The 19913-nt window shown below is 39.3% G+C and overlaps 1 protein-coding gene across 16 annotated transcripts in view; it reads left to right on the top strand.

Annotated features, from left to right (window-relative positions):
• PPP2R2B (protein phosphatase 2 regulatory subunit Bbeta) overlaps positions 1–19913 on the top strand; it is a 510749-nt gene that overhangs the window by 261813 nt on the left and 229023 nt on the right. The window contains exon 1 of one of the 16 annotated variants that reach the window (XM_045060638.1): positions 18059–18080. The exons of the other annotated variants lie outside the window; for them this stretch is intronic. Coding sequence (XP_044916573.1) covers positions 18074–18080 — 7 coding nt within the window. The 5' untranslated portion in view covers positions 18059–18073. Of the gene's footprint in view, positions 1–18058; positions 18081–19913 lie in introns of those variants that run through there. 16 annotated transcript variants of the gene reach the window in all.

Below are 19913 nucleotides of genomic sequence, written 5' to 3'. Positions count from 1 at the left end.
CTGTGTTTCAGGGCCCTGGGCAATAACATCTTACATAAGAACTCTAACTGTTACTGAAAAAAAAGAATCATCAGAATTCTCTCTTGAGGTGGAGTTTGTAACAGAGATAGATAACAACTGTGAGTCAGATTGAAGAGTAAGACCTTTAAGAAATGGTATGGGGAAAGAAGAGTTTCCAGATAAACGTTTACTCTAGGAAAATGAAATGAAAAATGTGGTCAAAGACTTAAAGGGAGGGGCGCCTGTGTGGCTCACTTGGTTGAGTGTTTGACTTTGGCTCAGACCATGACCTTGTGATTTGTGGGTTTGAGCTCCACATAGGGCTCTGTGCTGACAGATCAGAGCCTGGAGCCTGCTTTGGATTCTGTGTCTCCCTCTCCCTCTGTCCCTCTGCTGCTTGCACTCTCTGTCTCTCAACAATAAATAAACGTCAAAAAAAAAAAAAAAGACTTAAAGGGAGAAAAAAATAAGGAGCAGATGTGTGTGTGTATTTATATATGTATATACGTTTATATATATTCTCCGTCGGCTTATAGATAAGGGTCAGGCTTTGGTGTCCCAAGGGAATCATGCGGCCTTCGTGTTACCCTATATAGACTCTGGACAGGTTCTTAATGTGCTTTTTTATATAAGAGAAGAGGCTTTGTTTTCATATAATACCTTGGGGTGTTTGTGATCGGAGGTGGGGTTGAACTCTTTCCTTGCTAGAGAAAGATTCTCCACTTTTCTGTCTGACCTATTTTAATAAACAGTTTATATCTGTTGTAATTTCAATGTGCCTTTCTTACATTCCTGCTTACATACATAGCAACCAGGTAACCTTTTCAGTATGTTCTGATATGGTTTTGACCTGCCGTCTGAGTTTCATTGGATTTGGCCTCAGTTGCTGCTTTAATGAAATAAGACTAGACGGACTTCAAATGGGTTTCCCTGGAGCTGTCAACCTTGATGCCCTCCTTGCCTCCTCCAAGAGGGAAGGGAGGGGAGGGATTGAAATATTTGTGGTTTGGTCATGTTTTTCTGACCTGTGTCGTATCAGCTTAAAATTTCCAAAAGCACAAGAGCAGCAAGTGGGAAAGAGACAGTTCATAGTCAGAATTTAAAGAGCTTGTTGGGGGGGTGCCTGGGTGGCTCAGTTGGTTTGGTGTCCGGCTTCGGCCCAGGTCATGATCTTGAGGTTTGTGGGTTCGAGCCCTGCATCGGTCTCTGTGCTGACAGCTCAGAGCCTGGAGCCTGCTTCGGATTCTGTGTCTCCCTGTCTCTCTGCCCCCACCCCCAACACCTCACACTCTGTCTCTCTTTCCTTCAAAAATAAATAAACATTAAAAAAAAATTTAAAGAGCTTGTTGGGAGAGAGACTGCTTTTCACCGCACCTCATCAAGTCCAACTGTTTCTGAAAAATCCTTTCGAAGTACAAAGGCAATGCCCTTTTCCAAATGCTGAGGGATTGTGGCTAAGCCTTGTTCATAGCTCTGTGATTGAGTGTGAGGTATAAAATGAATGAATGTGCTTGTGTTAACATAATGTAAGCATCACTTCAAGGGTTTTTTTTTTTTTTTTCACAAGTTCAGCTACTTTCTTCAGAAATGGAATCCATTAAAATTCAGTTAAGGTTGCCTTGAGTTTTCATCATGAGGCTAAGGTTATTTAACAGCAGTGTAAGGGCATAAAGCCATCTACGACTATCTGACTTCCCAAACGGTGCTCCACTGGGAAACAATACTGTTGTATGCAGCAGCAGAGTGGTTTGAAAGGAGGCTGCCATATAACCTTTCATTGATTAAGTATTTATTGAGCACTTAGGTGCCCGGGGCTGAACTCTGCATTGGGATACAGAGGGGTAGTACACACACCTGGACTCTTCCCTTCAGGAACTTACAGACCAGTAGGGACACAGGACAACAAGTAAATACAATGCAGTATGAGACGTCCTGTGATGGGGACGTACAAGGGACTGTGAGATGATGTAAGAGGACTCAGTGGAGAGCTCATGAAAAAAGACATGGTCTTCTGAGGCCTGGAGGCTGAGGAGAGGGAGTCAGATGATATGAGGAAGAATGAAAAGTGTCCCCATGTAGGGACAGTGGTGTGACCAGAAGATAACGGGTTCATCCTACCTGAGTTACTTAGCAGTTGGGTGACTTCAGGGAAAAGTCCGTCTTGACATATGATATTTGTCTTTCTCTGACTAATTTCGCTTAGCATAATACACTCCAGCTTCATCCATGTTGTTGCAAATGTCATGATTTCATTCTTTTTGATCACCGATTAATACTGCATTGTATATATATATACCACATCTTCTTTATCCATGTATCTGTTGTTGGACATTTGGACTCTTTCCATACTTTGGCTATTGTTGATAGTGCTGCTATAAACAATGGGGTGCATATGCTCCTCTGAAACAGCATACCTGTATCTCTTGGATAAATACCTAGTAATGCGATTGCTGGGTCATAGGGTAGTTCTATTTTTAATTTTTTGAGGAACCTGCATACTGTTTTCCTGAGTGGCTGCACCAGTTTGCATTTCCACCAGCAAGTGCAAAAGGATTCCTCCTTCTCCGCATCCTTGGCAACATCTGTGGTTGCCTGAGTTGTTAATTTCAGCCATTCTGAATGGTGTGAGGTGGTATCTCATTGTGGTTTGGATAACTCATTTGAAAGAGCTTTTTAAACTGCATAGGATGCTAGAGTGTCCTTGTACATGTTGAGCTGAAGCATGAGTCATGTGCTCGGTAGTGAGCCTAGAATAAAAAATAAAAATGGCTTCGGCAGCGTATGGCTGCCATCGCTTGCCTTGTTAGCAACTCCTCTCATTCTATGGCCTTTGCACATTCATAGCCAAACATGGCCTTCCCTGGGGGACATTTTTTGAAGCAACAAAACAGTAGATAACATGGACCATGGATTTGCCCCCAAATAGCAATTGGTATGTTAGAAAGTCCTCAGATGTTTCTGAGATCGTTCATCTCTGTTAATCACTTCATGCACCTCCGTGACTGCTTAACACAAGATGAAGTAGAGGCTTGGCAATGATCCAGTTCAAGTGTCTTGGCTTTTCGTATAGATAATCCAAAGCCTCAAGTGGACTTTTTAAAATTCTGGACCACCTAGTTGATGTGTGAGTGGATGTACTATATGCATATATATATGTCCACTTCCATACAATGCATGTAATGTATTAATAAACCTTCATTTCATTGCATTAATAACTCATATGATAAAAAGAATATATATATGTATATGTGTGTGTGTGTGTGTGTGTGTGTGTGTGTGTATTCTCTACCCTGCCTCCCCTTTTTTTGCCATATAGATTCTGTTCCTGTCCCTTGATATTTCTGACAATCCCCAATGTGCTCCTTGCTATTACCTGCACTCTAATCAGCCACTGTGCTATGAATTTAGGACTGCCTGTACTGGTACCACCCAAACAGGGTTGTGTTGCTGGCCAGTACAACATTAGCTGTCATTGAGAATAATTGAAAATGTTCAGAGAGGTGGTTGCTTACTCTTTGGGCCCAAAGAGCCTGTCTGCACTACAAAGGGAATGGCTAGTTCAACAGTGAACCAAAATAATGAATTCTTCTGCATCACAGTTCAATTGCAGAGGCTAATTGTTAGTTTGTTTTTAGTCCCACTTGAGGCCTGATAACGGGGTTTCCCTTTGGAAGCTTGATTGAGCTGGTGTGCGAGGCAAGACTGTAATTCAGATATACCAGTGAAATGCAAACAGTTCTGTGTATTAATGGTCACTAATGACCTGTAATGAAGCTATGATTTGTTAGGTTAAAAACAAAGATGCAATTAGTTTATTTGTTCAGGAGTGTAAACAGAAGAATTTATCAATCTGCTGATTGTTCTTCTCCATTGAAGACAATAGGCTACAGCATTAGTCTTGAGCGGTGGCTCCTCAGAGCTGCCATTTGTCTGTTCTGAGATTCTCCCAGCTTCCTGACCAACCACTTAGGAGTCCAGGGCCTTGGTCAAAAGGAAACGAAAGGGATACTGTTCTTGGGGTCCTTTCTCTGTGGCTTTTCCTCTTGATAAGCCAACCACTTCAATATTAGCTTTTATCTTTCCTCTTCACTATGGTCCCATGCTTCAACTAATTTTCTCAAAGTGTCATCCTTCATCCAGCAATATTTAACCCATAGTTATTGAGGACCAGTTATGCTGCCAACACTGTCCTAGGTCTCAAAGCTTATAATCCTTATGAAGAGAGTCTTGATTCAGTCTGTGTCAACTTTACTATCTCTCCATCCATGTCTTTAAGATTTCTGTGCCACTAACTACTTCTTGAATTACTTATCACTAAAACCAAATGAAAAATCTCTTGCCATGAAATAGATGCTCTGTTGAGATATACATCTTAGAGGATAAGACACTCTGATCTTTTGGGGTACATCAAAACTGGCAGTAGAGATTTTGGGGGAGTATAGCGACTCCTCAGAAAAGATAAACCTTGTGTTTTCCCTAGTCATTTATTTAAATAGAGGGAATGAATACATTTAAATCCTTATGGGAGACCGTGACGTTAAAACGTAGAATCCTCTAATCACTCGTCAGGTGAAAACTCCGTGATCTACTTGATATCACAGAGCAGTAATGATGTAGGTTACCCCAATGAGCCTTTGGATTGCTTAAGATCATGCTGAAACAGTGGAAATTATGTCACTCACATATAACATGACTTCTTCCTTATCAGCATCACACTAATCTGAAATGACTATCAATCTGTATTGGCTGTCTCCTTCCACTTGGGGCAAGCACCTTGGGTCTCTTGCTCAGTTGGGTCTAACACAGTGACTGGCATGTAATAAATATGCTCAGTAAATATTTGTTGAGTGAAAAACAGACACAATGATTAGAGTTTGAAAACCAATGGTAGCATTTGGAATATTGTGAGATAAATCAAAATTACTTGATAAAAATAATCTTAAGTATTAGTATTAGTAGATAATAAGCACCATAGCTGACGTTTTCTGGGCAGGGTTGTTTTTTCACATCCCGTTAATGTCCACTTCCATACAATGCATGTAATGTATTAATAAACATTCATTTCATTGCATTAATAACTCTTGTGATAAAAAGGACCTCCTGTTTTTGTAGAAGCTACTAAAGCCTAGCAGAGTGTATTTCCTATACTCATCACAAGGGTGACCCACCAAATTTCTGTGTGAAATGACATATTCTTCAGAGTCTAAAGAGGAGCCTTAATGTTCAGGAAAGCCTTAGCAGTAGCATGGGTGAATGCACTGGTCACTTTTCATTTGTTGATTCAGTGCATACTTTATTGGGCCCTTAGTATGTGCCAGGCATGGGGTTAGGTGCCACGGATATGGAGTAAGAGCCCCTCTGGGGAAATACATTAATCAAGAATAATAAAGATGATTAGACAGTTGTAGCTGTGACAGGCACTGTAAAGGAAGAGCTTGTGGTGCTGGGGGAGTGTGTAAAAGGCTTTTGGACCCAGACAGGGAAAGCTTCCCTGGTGAAGGGGTGATAGAACTAAATCCTAATGCCACAGTAGCAGTTGGCTGTGGAGGGATGATGCTGGTAGAGAGAACTACATGGACAAGGGCCCTATAGCAGTAGCACAGAGAGAGTGTGTGTCCAGGCAAGTGAATGATGCCCCATGTGGCTTGAGTTCCCACAGGACTGGCATTAGAAGACGTATCTTGCAGAGAGCCTTGAAGGAGTAAGAGGACCTATGAATTTTTTACCCTATGAATAAAGAGAAGCAGTAAAATGTTTAAATGTAGGACTATGAGGAGCAACAACCACATTTGTGTTTCAAAAAGATCATTGTGGCTGCAGTGTAAAGAACAGATTGGAAATGCTCCAGAATAGATTTAAGGAGACGAGTGATTTGTTCATATGAAACTGACACAGAATCTACATAATATATGCCCATGTGAGGCAGTTCCCGGGTAAAGCACGTACCCTTCCAAGAGATTTGAGATGAGCTTCTCCGTGGTATAATAGAGACCTCTTCACTTTTCCTCTGTGTCATGCACACACACTTACCCAGACATAAATTAGCATCATTAATGCAGAGTGTCACATTAGAGCCCATTCCCCTTCTAGCTGATGCACTACTGTAGCACCTTCGCCTTTGTACTTTACCCTTCACCTTCAAAGGCTGTTCTCAGGTCTTATTTTCCTTCCCAGAAGTGTGAGATTGGTTTTTCTGCTGTGCTATTAGAGTGATCCTCCACTTAGAGTCTAATCTGCCGTGGCTTTGTGCCTGTTTGTCAGGAACTTCGAGAATATATTAAGACATTACACAGGGTGGAAGCTCTATTTTGACAATGATTATGCCTATTAGCTATTTTAATAAATGTAAATTGCTGTGGGGAAACAAACCATTTTATGCCACTTGAATCCCTTTCAAGGAATCCTGAATCCTTTTTGCATAGCTTGGATGCATTGCTGTCATTTTCCCTTCACAGAGTTGAATAAACACACTTAAATCAGACCTTTGTTATGCACCCTCTTACACTGTTGCCCTAATAAATCGTTGTGATTTTAGTCTTTGAAATCTCTATTGGGTAGCGTTTGCAAATTTATCTGTATTCCCTTCCAGAATTGAAATTATTGGGACCGCAAGTCCACGTGTGCACTCTATGTGCCAAGCATTACACTTGGGATATCACAATGAATTAAGGCACTACTCCTGTCTTTAAAAAGCTTACAATCATTTCTGATTACTGGATCAAGAATAGGAGGTTAGATGGTCCATGTGGTGACGAATTGGAGTTGGAGACATCAGAACTCATCTTGAACTTTATAGAGAAATACCTGATTATATAAAGAAACATTTATAAATGTGTGTATGCATGAGCTTATGTACATATACTTATTTCTTTGTCATTTGAGAAAGCCTAAAAAAATGACACCCCAGTAGCAACAGTTACAACTAGCACCCACATCTTGATTTCTAAAACCATTGTCCAATGAAAGGAACCAGGAATCCTTCCAGATATGTGTGATTCTGGGACTAAGGAAAGAAATCTACAAGATGAGGCTAGAGCCTTTTTTAGTGCCAAAATGTAAGGAAGTGCTCGAAAAAAAAAATACACTGATGGGAATATGTCAAAGGGACACAGGAGCCCAAGTGAAAAAGTTTCCAATGTCTCTAGTGGAATAATTTTAGCAAAAAAAAAAAAAAAAAAAAAAAAAAAAAAAGAAAGAAAGAAAAAAGAAAAGAAGTATTGGATTATAAACCAAAGTGCTGATGTTAGTAAATAATTGAATAAATTAATCAAGCAGAGAGGAAAATCTCCCATGCAGAGCTTCAAATAAATTATATACATGACCCATCCTCAAGGAACATAGCAAATGGGTGTATCTGTCTACTCTTCCCCAAGAGTGGGCATGTAGAGACTGCTATCAAAAGAGTACAGATTGGAAGAGAGGTCTGGAAGAGTAAACTTACAGAAAAGAAACCTGACCAACACTATTTCAGCTAGATGGTGAAGGTCCATATGAGTACTCATTAAGTCATGTTGATAGTAGATCGCTGTGATGTAATGTAATGAAAATGGCTTTTTACCTCTGGGATCTTTATTTATGAGAGAAACATCAGACAAATTACAGTAGAGAGACCTGCTACAATATACCTGACCATGTTCTTCAGCACTGTCAAAGACACCAAAGGCAAGGGAAGTCTGAGAAACTGCCACAAACAAGCAGGGCCAAAGGAAACCTGACAGCTAAGTGTAATGTAGTGTTCTAGATGGAATTTTAAAACAGAAAAAGGACATTAGGTAAAAACTGAGGGAATATGAATTAAACTGTGAGGTTTAGTTAATAACACTTGTGGTTCATTAATTATAACATGTTTATAATAGCAGAAAGTCTGCAGGACGTATATGGGAATTCTCTGTGCTATCTGTTGACTTTTTCTGTTAGTCTCAAACTGTTTTTAAAAATTAAAGACTGTGAAGCTTATAGTCTAGTAAGCGAGTAGGCGATTGTAAGACACAATGGGGTGGGGCGGTATATAGGGTCATTGGAAGAAACATAAAGGGGCTTCTAACCGGTCTTTCAAATCCTCTCTTGACCATTTGGGACAAGTTACTCAACTCTTCGGATCTTCTGTTTCATCTTCTCTAAAATAGTGATAGAACCTGCCATGAGCCCATATAGGCTGTGCGATCAACTGCAGGAGCTCAAGCCTCCAGCTACAAGATGGGTGATTTACTAAACCTATCTGGGCATTAGTTCCTCATCAGTAAACAGGACACTGTAACTCAGAGTGTTGTCCTGGGGTCTGTGATCATGTATGTGAAGAGCTTGGAACAAGTCCTGGCACACTGTGCTACATTAACGTAAGCTTCCGTCTTCTCACAGGTTTATGGTGGAGACTCAATGGAATGATCAGAGATAGTGCTTAGCACATGATGTTGTAAGCCCTCTGTTGGTGGTTGTGGTGGTGAGGGGAGCAGTGGCAGCAAGGGAAAGTTTCCTGGAGGCCAGGAGACGCCCTTTCCATGAATCCTACACAGTGGCTTTCCCTGACTCTAAACTGAGAACAGAATAAGAGCTGACCAGATAAAAGAAAGGTGATGGGTGTGGGATCTAGCAGAAGGAACAAAGTTTCCAAGCCAAAGGAAGCATGGCACCTTTCCATAATTTCAAAGAGTTCAGAATAGCTGGAATGTGGAACCTAAGGAGGAGGAAGAGGAGAAGTAAGCAAGACCAGCATTATGTCTAGAATTGAAGGCTGAAATAAGGATTTGGACTTTGTCCTGGGGTCAATATAAGACTTGTACAATCACTCTGGTTGTTATTTACAGAAAATGCATTGGAGATGGAAGACCAGTTAGGAAGTGAATTCAGTTGTACAGGTGAGAGATCATGGTGGCCAAGTTTATGGTAGTGACTCTGGAAGTAGGATTAAAGGATGTGAAGGCTAACAATAGGACAAATACTGATTATACAATTTTGTGGAGATATCTTTCTGCCTAGGAGTCAGATGTATTATAGTGTGTAATACCTGTACAGTTTCTTAATATCTGCCTAAGATTAAAAAGACTGTAGGATGATAATATGAATGCAAGGCAGTGACTTTGAAACTTACACATATTTTCCACCCCAAGTATATACCATCATAGAGAGTTAAAAAAATTAAAAAAAACCATAAGCACGTAACAATCAGATTAATTCTGGAGTTCTCTAGACTAGCACCATCCTATAGAAATATAGTACAAACCATATGTGTAACTTAATTTTCTAGTAGTTACAGTAAAAAAAATGTGAAATTAATTTTAATAATACATTTAATCCAATTTATTGAAAAGTTATTTCAACATGTGATGGAGATAAAAATATACATTAGATATTTATATTTTTCTTACATTGTGTGCAAAACTTGGTGGGTATTTTACACTTAGGATACACACAATTCATACTAGCCTCATTTCAAGTGTGCAATAGTCATATATGGCTAGTGGCTACTGTATTGGACAGCTCAGGTCTAAGGCTTCCAAACTCTTAGAAAATGTTTTTGGCTTTACACTTGCTGGAGAAATATTTTTTAAACAAGTTAGTCAACATTTCTACTTTCAGGCATGCACACGCCAACAAACTTTAGTCTACATACTCAAAAGCCTGTTTCTTTCACTCATGTTTTCACTAACTGCCCAGTATATGTTAGTTGGATACCTATTCTATCAGCCCTGGCTACGATTTACCCACTGGTGTTTTAATTGTGAGCTGACCCCTCCACTCCCGTCCTCATGGTGCCTATCCTTCATGGAGCTTACAGGTTTGTGGAAGAGACCTACAAAATGAAATAAAATGCAGTAAATGAAGTGATGGTAAATTATCTGTGATGAAAACAAATGACAGATACTGGGAAAGATGTTGGGATGGCTTTCTATAATCTCAGTTGAGTTGACATAAACTGGGAGATAAAGGATTAAGCCACATACAATACTGGGGCAAGAGTAGATCCAGTGGAGGAAATGGCATGTGCAAAAGGCCTGAGGCTCATGGCATGTTGAAAGAATCAAAAGAAAATGAGTATGGTTGAAGATTGGTGAAGGAAGGAAAGATAAACATTCAGTCAAGTGAAAGAAGGAATAAAGTTTGTTCTATATACCTCACAGTGTTCTTAATGACAAAAAGATGGAATAAGGTATATGAAAATTCTGTGGAACCTATATAATCTATAGAGGCAAAACGATGAGAAGATTAATAGGTGCTAAACCCAGGTGGCTTTGTTGAGCTCTTCTTTGTAATGGAATCACATTTCCCAGCATCTAGGGTATTTTATGACTGGCATCGCAAATTTTTTCCCCAAAGATTAAGTTGCACAGAGTGAGGCTAGGGAAAAAGGTCTTCTGTCCTCCCTGTAGTTGATGGATTTCCAGATAAGTGGTTGGCTTTTCCTGAAACAAATGCCTGCAGATCCGTAATGACATCTTGGTGGGTCCTTCCAACAGTTTGCATGTGTGGAGAAGGAACAAATCTCCAAGAAGGCCAGGAAAGAAGATGCCCTCTTATTTGTCTGGAAATCTGGAAAATTTCAGTATAGTTTTGAAATCATTACCTCATGGTCATGGTCATAATAGCTGTAAAATAGATGAAGCAAGCAGAGCTACCTCCCAATTATAGAAGAATGAGCTGAGGCTGCTTCTCAAAAGAAGTAGGGGGTCACATGGTTAGTTGTCCCAAAATGGATGGTGAGATTATATCTTCTTATTTTTTCTTTTTCTTTAAAGTTTATTTTTTTATTTTGAGAAAGAGAGAGAGAGCATGAGTGAGGAAGGGGCAGAGAAAGAGAGAGAGTCCCTAGCAGGCTTTCACTGTCAGTGGCAGAGCCTGATGTGGGCCTTGAACTTACGAACCATGAGATCATGACCTGAGCCAAAGCTGGATGCTTAACCCCTTGAGGTTATATTTTCTAACTTGTATTTTCTCTGTCATGAGAGAACACCAGTGACTTTTGTGATCTTACAGGCTGTTATAAGGCCTTTTAGGAATGTATAAAACAGGATTTTAGCTCATTGGGAATATATTTCCCTTGGGACTATTTAAAACCTAATTTCCTACAGCGTATCACTGCTGGGGGAAGAAAGTGTAGGATAGTTTTATAACCTTTCTTACTGATAAAGCAATTTGATTGCAAGCTCCAAAGTAATGAGTTAATGTACTTCCCCTAATGTAGTGCACAGTAGACTACTAAGTATCATTAGACAGCTAATAAAAAATGTTTGTATTAAGACCCAAGTTGGTCATTATTTACAGAGTATGATACCTGGATAATTTTTGAGCATTAAGATGGGGGGAAAATGTGCCTTTAAAAATTATTTTAATCTAATTTACCGATTCAAAGTCTATGAGCCAAACCTAACAATTAGCACTTGGTTGTTATTAGTACAGAAGAAACAGTGAAGTATTCTTTTCTAAGTGTGTCATTTTTTTTCTTTCTCTGAGTTTATGGTTGGAGTATAGCCATTTGGAAATGATACAAATAGAAATTTGACCATGGTAGATATAAAATAGAGGTTGTTAAACTTCTTGGTGGGAGTGTGGGTAGAGAGGATTCACGAAACCCTTAGAGAATGTTATGAAAGCTAAGGACATTCTCCATAGGGAAAAATTGCCAAGAAAGTCATAAACATACATTGAGCCATGTAATTTCACAGCAATCACAGGTTCACCTGAAGTTCACCCCTCAATGGCTGATCAAACTTTTCATAAGATTGAAGAAAGTTGAGGTGAACAAATGTGGGGAATATAATTGAGGTGTTAACATGAAGTACGTTAAGAAGAGACTGTTGTACTCTGTGCCAAGAGTGGAGTATGGTTGTTCTAGCTTCAGAGTGACATGGCTAGGGGATATGGCTGAAGTCCTGTCTCACAGTGCTCACCTGTGCAGCTTGTCCAGTTCAAATAGGATTTAGAATTTTAAAAGCTTTCTAACATCAGACCTCTTCATTACTAGACTGATCTGATTCCCTTTCTGGCTAGCAGGAGAGGCAGGACAGCTGTCTGGGTTGTGATCATCTCCTGCTTATGGGGAAGTTTGGGAGATAGAAATGGGGGAGTCTCAGAATTAGAAATTACAATCTGCAAAAAACCTGGCCAATTATCTTTTGCTTAGGAATAGTTAATGTTGCCTTGTGTGTGAGACAGAACCTGGATAGAGTTTGTAGAAGTGACTAATTGTGGAGTTGAGAGAGGGCTACATGGAATCAGGAAAAGAAGGCCTTATTGTAGGTAGATTCTGCTTTAAGTTTTGGTGCATTCTGTCTTCAAAGAGAGAGTATAAGTCCTTGAATAATTATCCTTAATCTTCAAAAGTCTCAGCTCAAATCCCACTCCCCCCCCCCCCCAAAGCCTTACTCTGCCCATGTCTTCTGAATCCCTATATTAGGGATTTATAATTTAATGCTTATAAAATAGCATATTGGTCACTTGAATTTAAAGCATGTTTGTCTTGTTTCTTCTCCTAGTCAAGGCTTCTAGCTTCCCTGAGGGCAGACATTATATCTCTCCCACTAGAGAGTAAGTTCCATCAGGATAGGGACCTATTTGTACTTTTATTACTATAATCTCATCACAATGTCTCACATGTTACATGCAATCAGTAGATAATTTGGAAAGAGCTGTTGTAACATTTCAGCATTGTGTATTGCTGTGATTTTTGAGCTATATAGACCATGCTTGCTGGTAACTGAAAAGAAAAGCATTTTACTATTCTTTTGCATTAAGCCAAGTTAAAGTCAAAATAGGACTATTGGAAGTAGTTAGTATCTATGACTGATATTTGAAATCTGGTTACCCTAGTTGATGAACCTCCCAAAAAGACTTGGGGTATTTGGGGAGTGTCTACATTTATGGACCAGTCTATTGGGTTTATTTTTGGTTATGTATTAGAGCTGTGCTTTTAAATCACAAGTTAACTCAAAAGACAAATTTACTTGATTATTTTGAAGACAAAAGAAAGTAAGACTTGTTAAGCAATGACTCCTATATGCTTAGGGACTGGGCTTTGTAATTTTATGTGTGCTATCTCATATTATTTATTAGAGCCCTAAAATAGTAATATATGTTCTTCTTTTTGATTTAAAACAAATCAGAGAGGTAACTAACTTAATTTAAGGTCTGTGAGGACAAAGTACTTGGCACAGAGAAGTCATTCAAGTAAATAATGAATTAAGTTCATCTAAGGGTACTCAATGAGGCAGCACCTGATCAAGTCTGAGTTGGAACTGAAAGCTTTTGGTACTTGAAGCCCATCCTCTTTCCACTCCTCTAAATAGAAATTGTAGAGAAAAACAGAACCAACATTACTAGTTTTTCATTTTAGCTCTTTGCTCTTTCAGCTACGGCTACACAAGACTCATGTTTTCAACATTTGGCCCCAAACATTATTTTCCTTTGTCTGTGTTATTTGCCCAGAGATGATGCTAAAGATAAACTTGACTTTCTGGCAACTCTTCATGATACCCCAAGGAAGCAAAAACAAACATTTGGAAAGAAGGGTGAATAAAATTGCAGAAACAGTGACACTGTATTTGCATTGTATTCTGCTCCTCCCCACCCTGGGGTGGAGGCTAGCGGCTGTCCAAACACAGCCAAGAAACGAGCAAATTACAACTCTCTCTTATTTTATAATTCCAGTTTGTAGACTTGTTTTAAATGGAATCCTGGCTCTCCAAGATGGTGACTATTTAGCATGGTCAGCAGATTTAGTAAGTCTTTTTCTAAGCTATAGTAACAATGAGAAAAATACTAAGTTTTACAAGGACAAGCTCTCGTTCTTACATCTATCCTCCTGGCTGACACAAATACAAGATTTTTAATTTTTTAGAAATCATATCTACATTGTAGGACTCAGTTTGAATCTATGCTTTGTTTTGAGTCCTGCCTAAGTCATATTTGCTTTTCTCATCACAGAGACAAGGGATGTGATGCCTGCCTGAGTAAGAGGCTCATGTAGGGCACGGTTAGAACCAGCTCTTAACTAATGAGAAGTTATAGGTAGGGAAGCTTGGGGTCAGTATGTGGAACAGTTGTGTTTTTTTTGTTTGTTTTTTGTTTTTTGTTTTTTGTTTTTTTTTTTAGCATTTATCCTGTCAAGAGTGGAAGGGATGGTTATGAGAGATGATGTTTTCACAGGGAGGATGGATACCAATTTTTCAGAAACAATGAAGAGGGTAGCATGGGGAAGACTGGGCAAAACCTTTAAAGCCTCTTCTGAAAAGAGTTTGTCTGGTTCCCATTTCCCAAAATGCCCTTTGCCTTTGGAAACTAGTAGTTTGGTTTTGTTTCTTATTTTAAGGAAACTTTTACCTGGAGAGGCAGAATAAAGGGCCAAGAGAAGATATATTGTTTAGCATTTGTTGAACAAGCTACTTAGCCATGAATATGTTAGTATCTACCTAACTGTATGTGTGTGTGTGTGTGTGCACGTGTGTGTGCACGCGTGTGCGCGTATGCACATGTCTCACAATGGAGCAGAGGGCAGACACTTGACATATCCTGAGCCCTGTTCCCATGCCCACCTAAACTCTATACTATGGCTCACCCTAGAGTCTAGTCTAGCCACCTCCCTGTCTCTAAATGTTCTCCCTCCTGTTAGATCTGGCTGTACGTACCCCTCTACTTCCCTTCTTTCTAGACTGTGATCTTGGGAAATCATTTAACTCTGTGCTTTAGCTCCCTCTCATAAAATGGAGAAATTAGTGGCTTCTTGCAACTTCATTATAAATGTTAGAGATTATACACAAAATAGCAACATGGAGTCTGGCAAGTGGTAGGTGGCTATTTTTATTTTTCTTGCATCTATTTATTCAACTGGTAAAGACGTGGACACCAGCATGGGTGTATGCTAAGCTCACTGTTAGAGATACAGAATCTTTTTACTAGGGGCTCATAAAATACTGAGAAAGACATTCTTTCACTGCAGGGTGGGATATGGGACTAGGGTGCAAACATACTTGGGAAATCACCTCAGATACCCAAATCTGTCACAAGTCAAATTCTCTGATTCCATTTTCCTCTATTATAAAAGCAGTTGTTACCTCTTTTAAATTTCTTAGTAGTATGCTATCCAGTAAGGTCACCATATGTGTGGCTACTGTGTTTTTGGCTATTTCACTTGGAATGTCCTATAAGTGTAAAATACATACCAGACTTCAAAGATTAGTACCAGAAAGGTAAAAAGATCTCATTGGTAATGTTTTAATATTATTGTTAATGTTTTATTATTGATTACATGTAAAATGATACTGTGGATATATTGTGTTAAAATGGGAGATAACTTTGGAGCACCTGGGTGGTCAGTCGGGTAAATGTCCAACTCTTGATTTCAGCTCAGATCAAAATCTCAAGGTTTGTAAAAGTCCATGTCCTGCTCCATGCTGAAAGTACAGAACCTGCTTAGCATTACCTCTGTCCCTCTGTCTCTGCCCCTCCCTGCTCCCCACCCCAACTGCTCTCAAAAAAAAATTATTTAAAAATAATCAAAAATAAATATAAGATACTTAAATAAAATACAAATTTAATAAAAGGTAATATTAATTTCATCTGGATTTTTCCTCTCCCTTTTAATATGGCTACTAGAAAATTTAAAATTACATATGTGGCTCATTTTATTTCTACTGGACAGTGTTGTCCTAGTACTTCACTGTGCCCTGTTATGGCCATATCAATTTATTCTGTTAGGCCCCATATGATTCTTACATACTCCATTTGTCATATGGATTCTTTTTGCTTCTAAATTATAAGCTCTAGGATACTATTTACCATTATTAATGATGCTGCTCTTGTCATAGCACCTAACACCAAGTCTTCAATACATATCTATTGGATGGATAGATAGATAGACAGGAGCTATTTTCTGGAGCCTGTGAACTTCAGAGGAATGTAGTGTTCCGTTGTCTTTGATGCATAAGGCAAGTTCACTGGCTCCAAACTGTCAAAACGTCACCATACCTCACCAAGATAGTATTGTGCCAATTACATAATAAAGCTCTAACCAGAAGGCTAATCAATATGTCCTAATACTACATCTGTGTCTGCAACTATCTCTGTGACCTTTGGCAATGACTTGTCTCTACAAGGAACAGTTCTCAGAGTTCCACAAATGCTTATGTTTTGCAAATGACAGAAATCTGGCTGTCACTCATTAGGCAAAGCCACAGAATCTCCAAGGCATTGTCTCCTTGAAAGGTCCAGAGGTAGGGAGAGCAGCAGCCTCTAAAGGATTGATATCAGGAAAACATGCAAACAGCATTACCCAAGGAGCTAAACCGGGTCAGCTCAACTTTACAAAATAGGAGTGGAGTACACTCTGCTTGAATTTGGAACAGCATCGTCTCTATTTCTGACTCAGTACCCTTAAACAAAGGAAACCAGACAAGAAATAAAACTTTTTCCATAGATACCAATACTATTATCTTTTTTTAAATGTTTATTTTTGAGAGAGAGAGAGAGAGAGAATGAACAATGGAGGGAGAGAGAGAGAGAGGGGGAGACACAGAATCTGAAGCAAGCTCTGAGTTGTCAGCACAGAGCCTGACACAGGGCTCCAACTCAAAAACTGTGAGATCGTGACCTGAGCCAAAGTTGGACGCTCAACCGACTGAGCCACCCAGGCGCCCCATCCAAAATATCCTTATATAGGATACTTGGCAGTACATCAGTACCACATCATTATGAATGGACCCTTCTTAGCTCGTTAGTTGGAGACATTTTCCAGGGAAGAGCCTTGAGAAGTTTGTGAGGGGGCACAGCCAAACTATTGATTGTTAGTGGTGCCACAGAAGCTCATACACTAAGTGGGTGGGGAGTGAGTTAGAATTTTTTTTACCCATTTGAGATTTAGCAAGTGTTGTCTTGACTGCCCTGGGTTTGTTGACAACTGAATGAAGAGAGAGTAGTAGCAGAATTACTTGTAGACCTAACAGTGGATTTCCTGTCACGACTTGGCAAAAAAAAAAAAATGATAATAAAAATAATATAGTGTTTATTACATGTGAGACATATAGTTGAGTATTAAATATGAATTAATGCATATACACATCACAAGCAACTCAGTGAGGTTGCTGATGTGGTCATTACTTTCTTGTCTATGCTCAGGAAGGTTTTGTAACTTACCTAAGGTCACACAGCTTATGACTGGTGGAGCTGGGACTCCAACCCAGATCATTAGGCTATAACTAGCATAATATACAGGCTATCTTTGATGCAGAATTAGCAGCATCTCTTTTCCTTAAATAAGGCAGTGTTTGGTGAACAACATTAAGCCGAGAGGACATTTGGTCGGCCTTATTCACAAATGATGAATCCTTTACTGCTTATCTGTATCACATGGCCTACATTTAAGAGGGAGCATGGGGTAATAGAAGATGCACAGCACTGGGACCTGAGTCTGGCCCATCTCTGCCAGCTAACCACCTTTCTGGGCCTCTCTTTGTTCAACTATAGACTACAAGGGCTGGAATACACTGAGTTCTAAGGTTTTGTACAATGTATTTCTCTAAGCATGAGAAACTTGAGGGGAAGGAGGGATGTGAAGCATTGGTCATTCCTCTCCAGGTTCATTGTGGACAGGTGACAGACCAAAGATGAACATCTTCCTTAGAACTAACTTTGCCTCGTGAGGGTGGGGCCCAGGCTCACTCACCTGCAGAAGTGGGCTCCATACTCCCTCAGGAAGTAGTGGACTAGAAACTCAGAACGGTCTCTGAAATTATTGATTTGGCCACATTTCACAATTTTTACTTTCTTGATATGTTCTTAAAAGAATATTTTAATGTTATTTTGTCTCCCAATAAATTAAAAATATATGTATTAGATGACAGAATGATTATTAGGCATCAAATTCTTTTCTACTAGAGTATAACTACAGATAGGCAAGTAAATCCTTAAGAAATTGTTCAGATTATCTTTTATTTTGATTTCTGAAGCCCAGTTTTGGACCACAAACCAAAGCACTTGACCTTTCTGAAAATCATAAAGATTTATGACTTCTCATATGGAAAGTGTTAACAGTATTGCGGCTCCAATTGGAGGTCTGTGCCTTGCTGATGAAGCCTGAATAACAAGAATGTTAGGTGAGTTGACACAAGTAAAATATTTATAGGTTAGCCAAAACAAAAATGGTTATAGCTATACCAGAACAAAAATTCAGTCTACCAACAAAGACATGTAAAGCAGTGGTTAAGACCTCTGGCTCTTGATTCAGATAGAATAATTCTAAATTCTATTTCTGCCACTTATTTGTTACAACCTTAGTCAAGTCACACCCTATCAAAATGTCAATGTCTTCATTTGTATAAAACATAAACGAAAACAATGGAACTTACCTCCATAGAGCTGTATGAAAATGGAGTGGATTTTGTATGTAAAACACCTAAGATCTTACCTAGTGCATTCATTGCGAGCCCTCAATAAATGTTAGCTACTTTATTATTAGAAGACAAGCAATTTACCATCTATAGCAGGTATCTTTTTAAAAAGTCTAGCTATCATAAAACCATATTTTACCAAGGAAATCATTAGACAGTAGGTTAATGTAACCAGAGAAGTAGTAAGAGCATTTCCCCAGGGTTATTTTAGAGCCACATTAGCTAAAACTCTGGGATGTGTGTAGAAGTAGTAGTCATTTCTTAATCTTAAAGAGATAAACAGATTCATATAATGAGTCATCTTTAATTTCCCTGCAGTATTATGTGAAAATAAATACAGTTCTGCACATTGAATATTATTTGATTCTTTGGACGCTCACTATTGATTGTTAGGAGACAAGGGGATCGATATTAATAAATGTTTGAAGTTGTCAGCTGTGCTACTGGGGGGTGGGTAGGAAGAGAGAGAGAGAGAGAGAGAGAGAGAGAGAGACAGAGAGACAGAGAGAGAGACAGAGAGAGAGACAGAGAGAGAGAAGCAGGCATTACCTGCCTGACAGAGCACTTCGTGGTCCATCTCATTACTTTCCATTCACCAGAGCTTAATATGAAAATGCTTGGGAGAATGGAGACTGTTAAAACATGTCATTCCCACAGTAGGTGAAGTGTCAAGATTTCATAACCATTGGATGCCCTGAAGTTAGACACTGCCTTGTCACATTGAAGGCAAAGTCAAGGTGGAAAACGCCATGTTTCTCCTTCCAGTGTTCAAACAGGCTGGTGAATTTGGTGTAACAGTACAGACAGATTTTGTTTCGAGGCAGCCTCAGAACTTGGCTTGCTTAGATCCTTGCATGTACTCTTGCTGTGACTAGTGAAGGCTTAAAGTTCACAGTGAAATTATTAGCTAGTTAGTAAACATTCCAGGAGAGGGAAAGTAGCGCCGCTAAGTCTCCCTGCTGTTTAGGAACGTAGGTGAAAAATCTCTTTGTAGAGTGCACTCACTCAAAGCCCTGCACACTGCACACATACATAAGGTGTTCTGTTTGATGATGGGCTTGATGCATTAGTGCTCCAAGTATTTGAAAGTGATGAGCTAATGTGGAAATTTTAGAAACAGTGATGCTAAAAGTGAAGAAATGATAAGGCTGGAACTGAAGGGAGAAGCAAAACCAGCCTGTGACCTGTGTGCTGGAAGGATCTGGGATGTTTTAAGTAGCTGGCTCTCTGATATTAATGCAGATATGACAGTGAAGATGGACAGTATCTCCTCTGTCTCGTTTTGGTGGCATGAGAGGCATATACCTCAGTGGCTCTGTGAAATGACAGTGTAGTAGCAATTGTCTTGGAAACAATAAATATTGAAGCTGACATACATCAGATACGCAATTATAATATGTGATACGTACAGCCTCACTAACCAAGCTGGAAGAAGAATGAACTGATGTTTAAGGTTCAGGCACTGTAGTTCTGCTTTATATTCACTCTTGTGTTTAAGTGTCCCATCAACCTACTGAAAGGATTATGATGGTGAAATCA

Source organism: Felis catus, chromosome A1 (genome assembly GCF_018350175.1).
Source record: "Felis catus isolate Fca126 chromosome A1, F.catus_Fca126_mat1.0, whole genome shotgun sequence".
Classification (NCBI taxonomy): Eukaryota; Metazoa; Chordata; class Mammalia; order Carnivora; family Felidae; genus Felis; species Felis catus.
The sequence above is the reverse complement of the archived record's forward strand: the minus strand, read 5'-3'. Positions and strand labels throughout refer to the sequence as shown.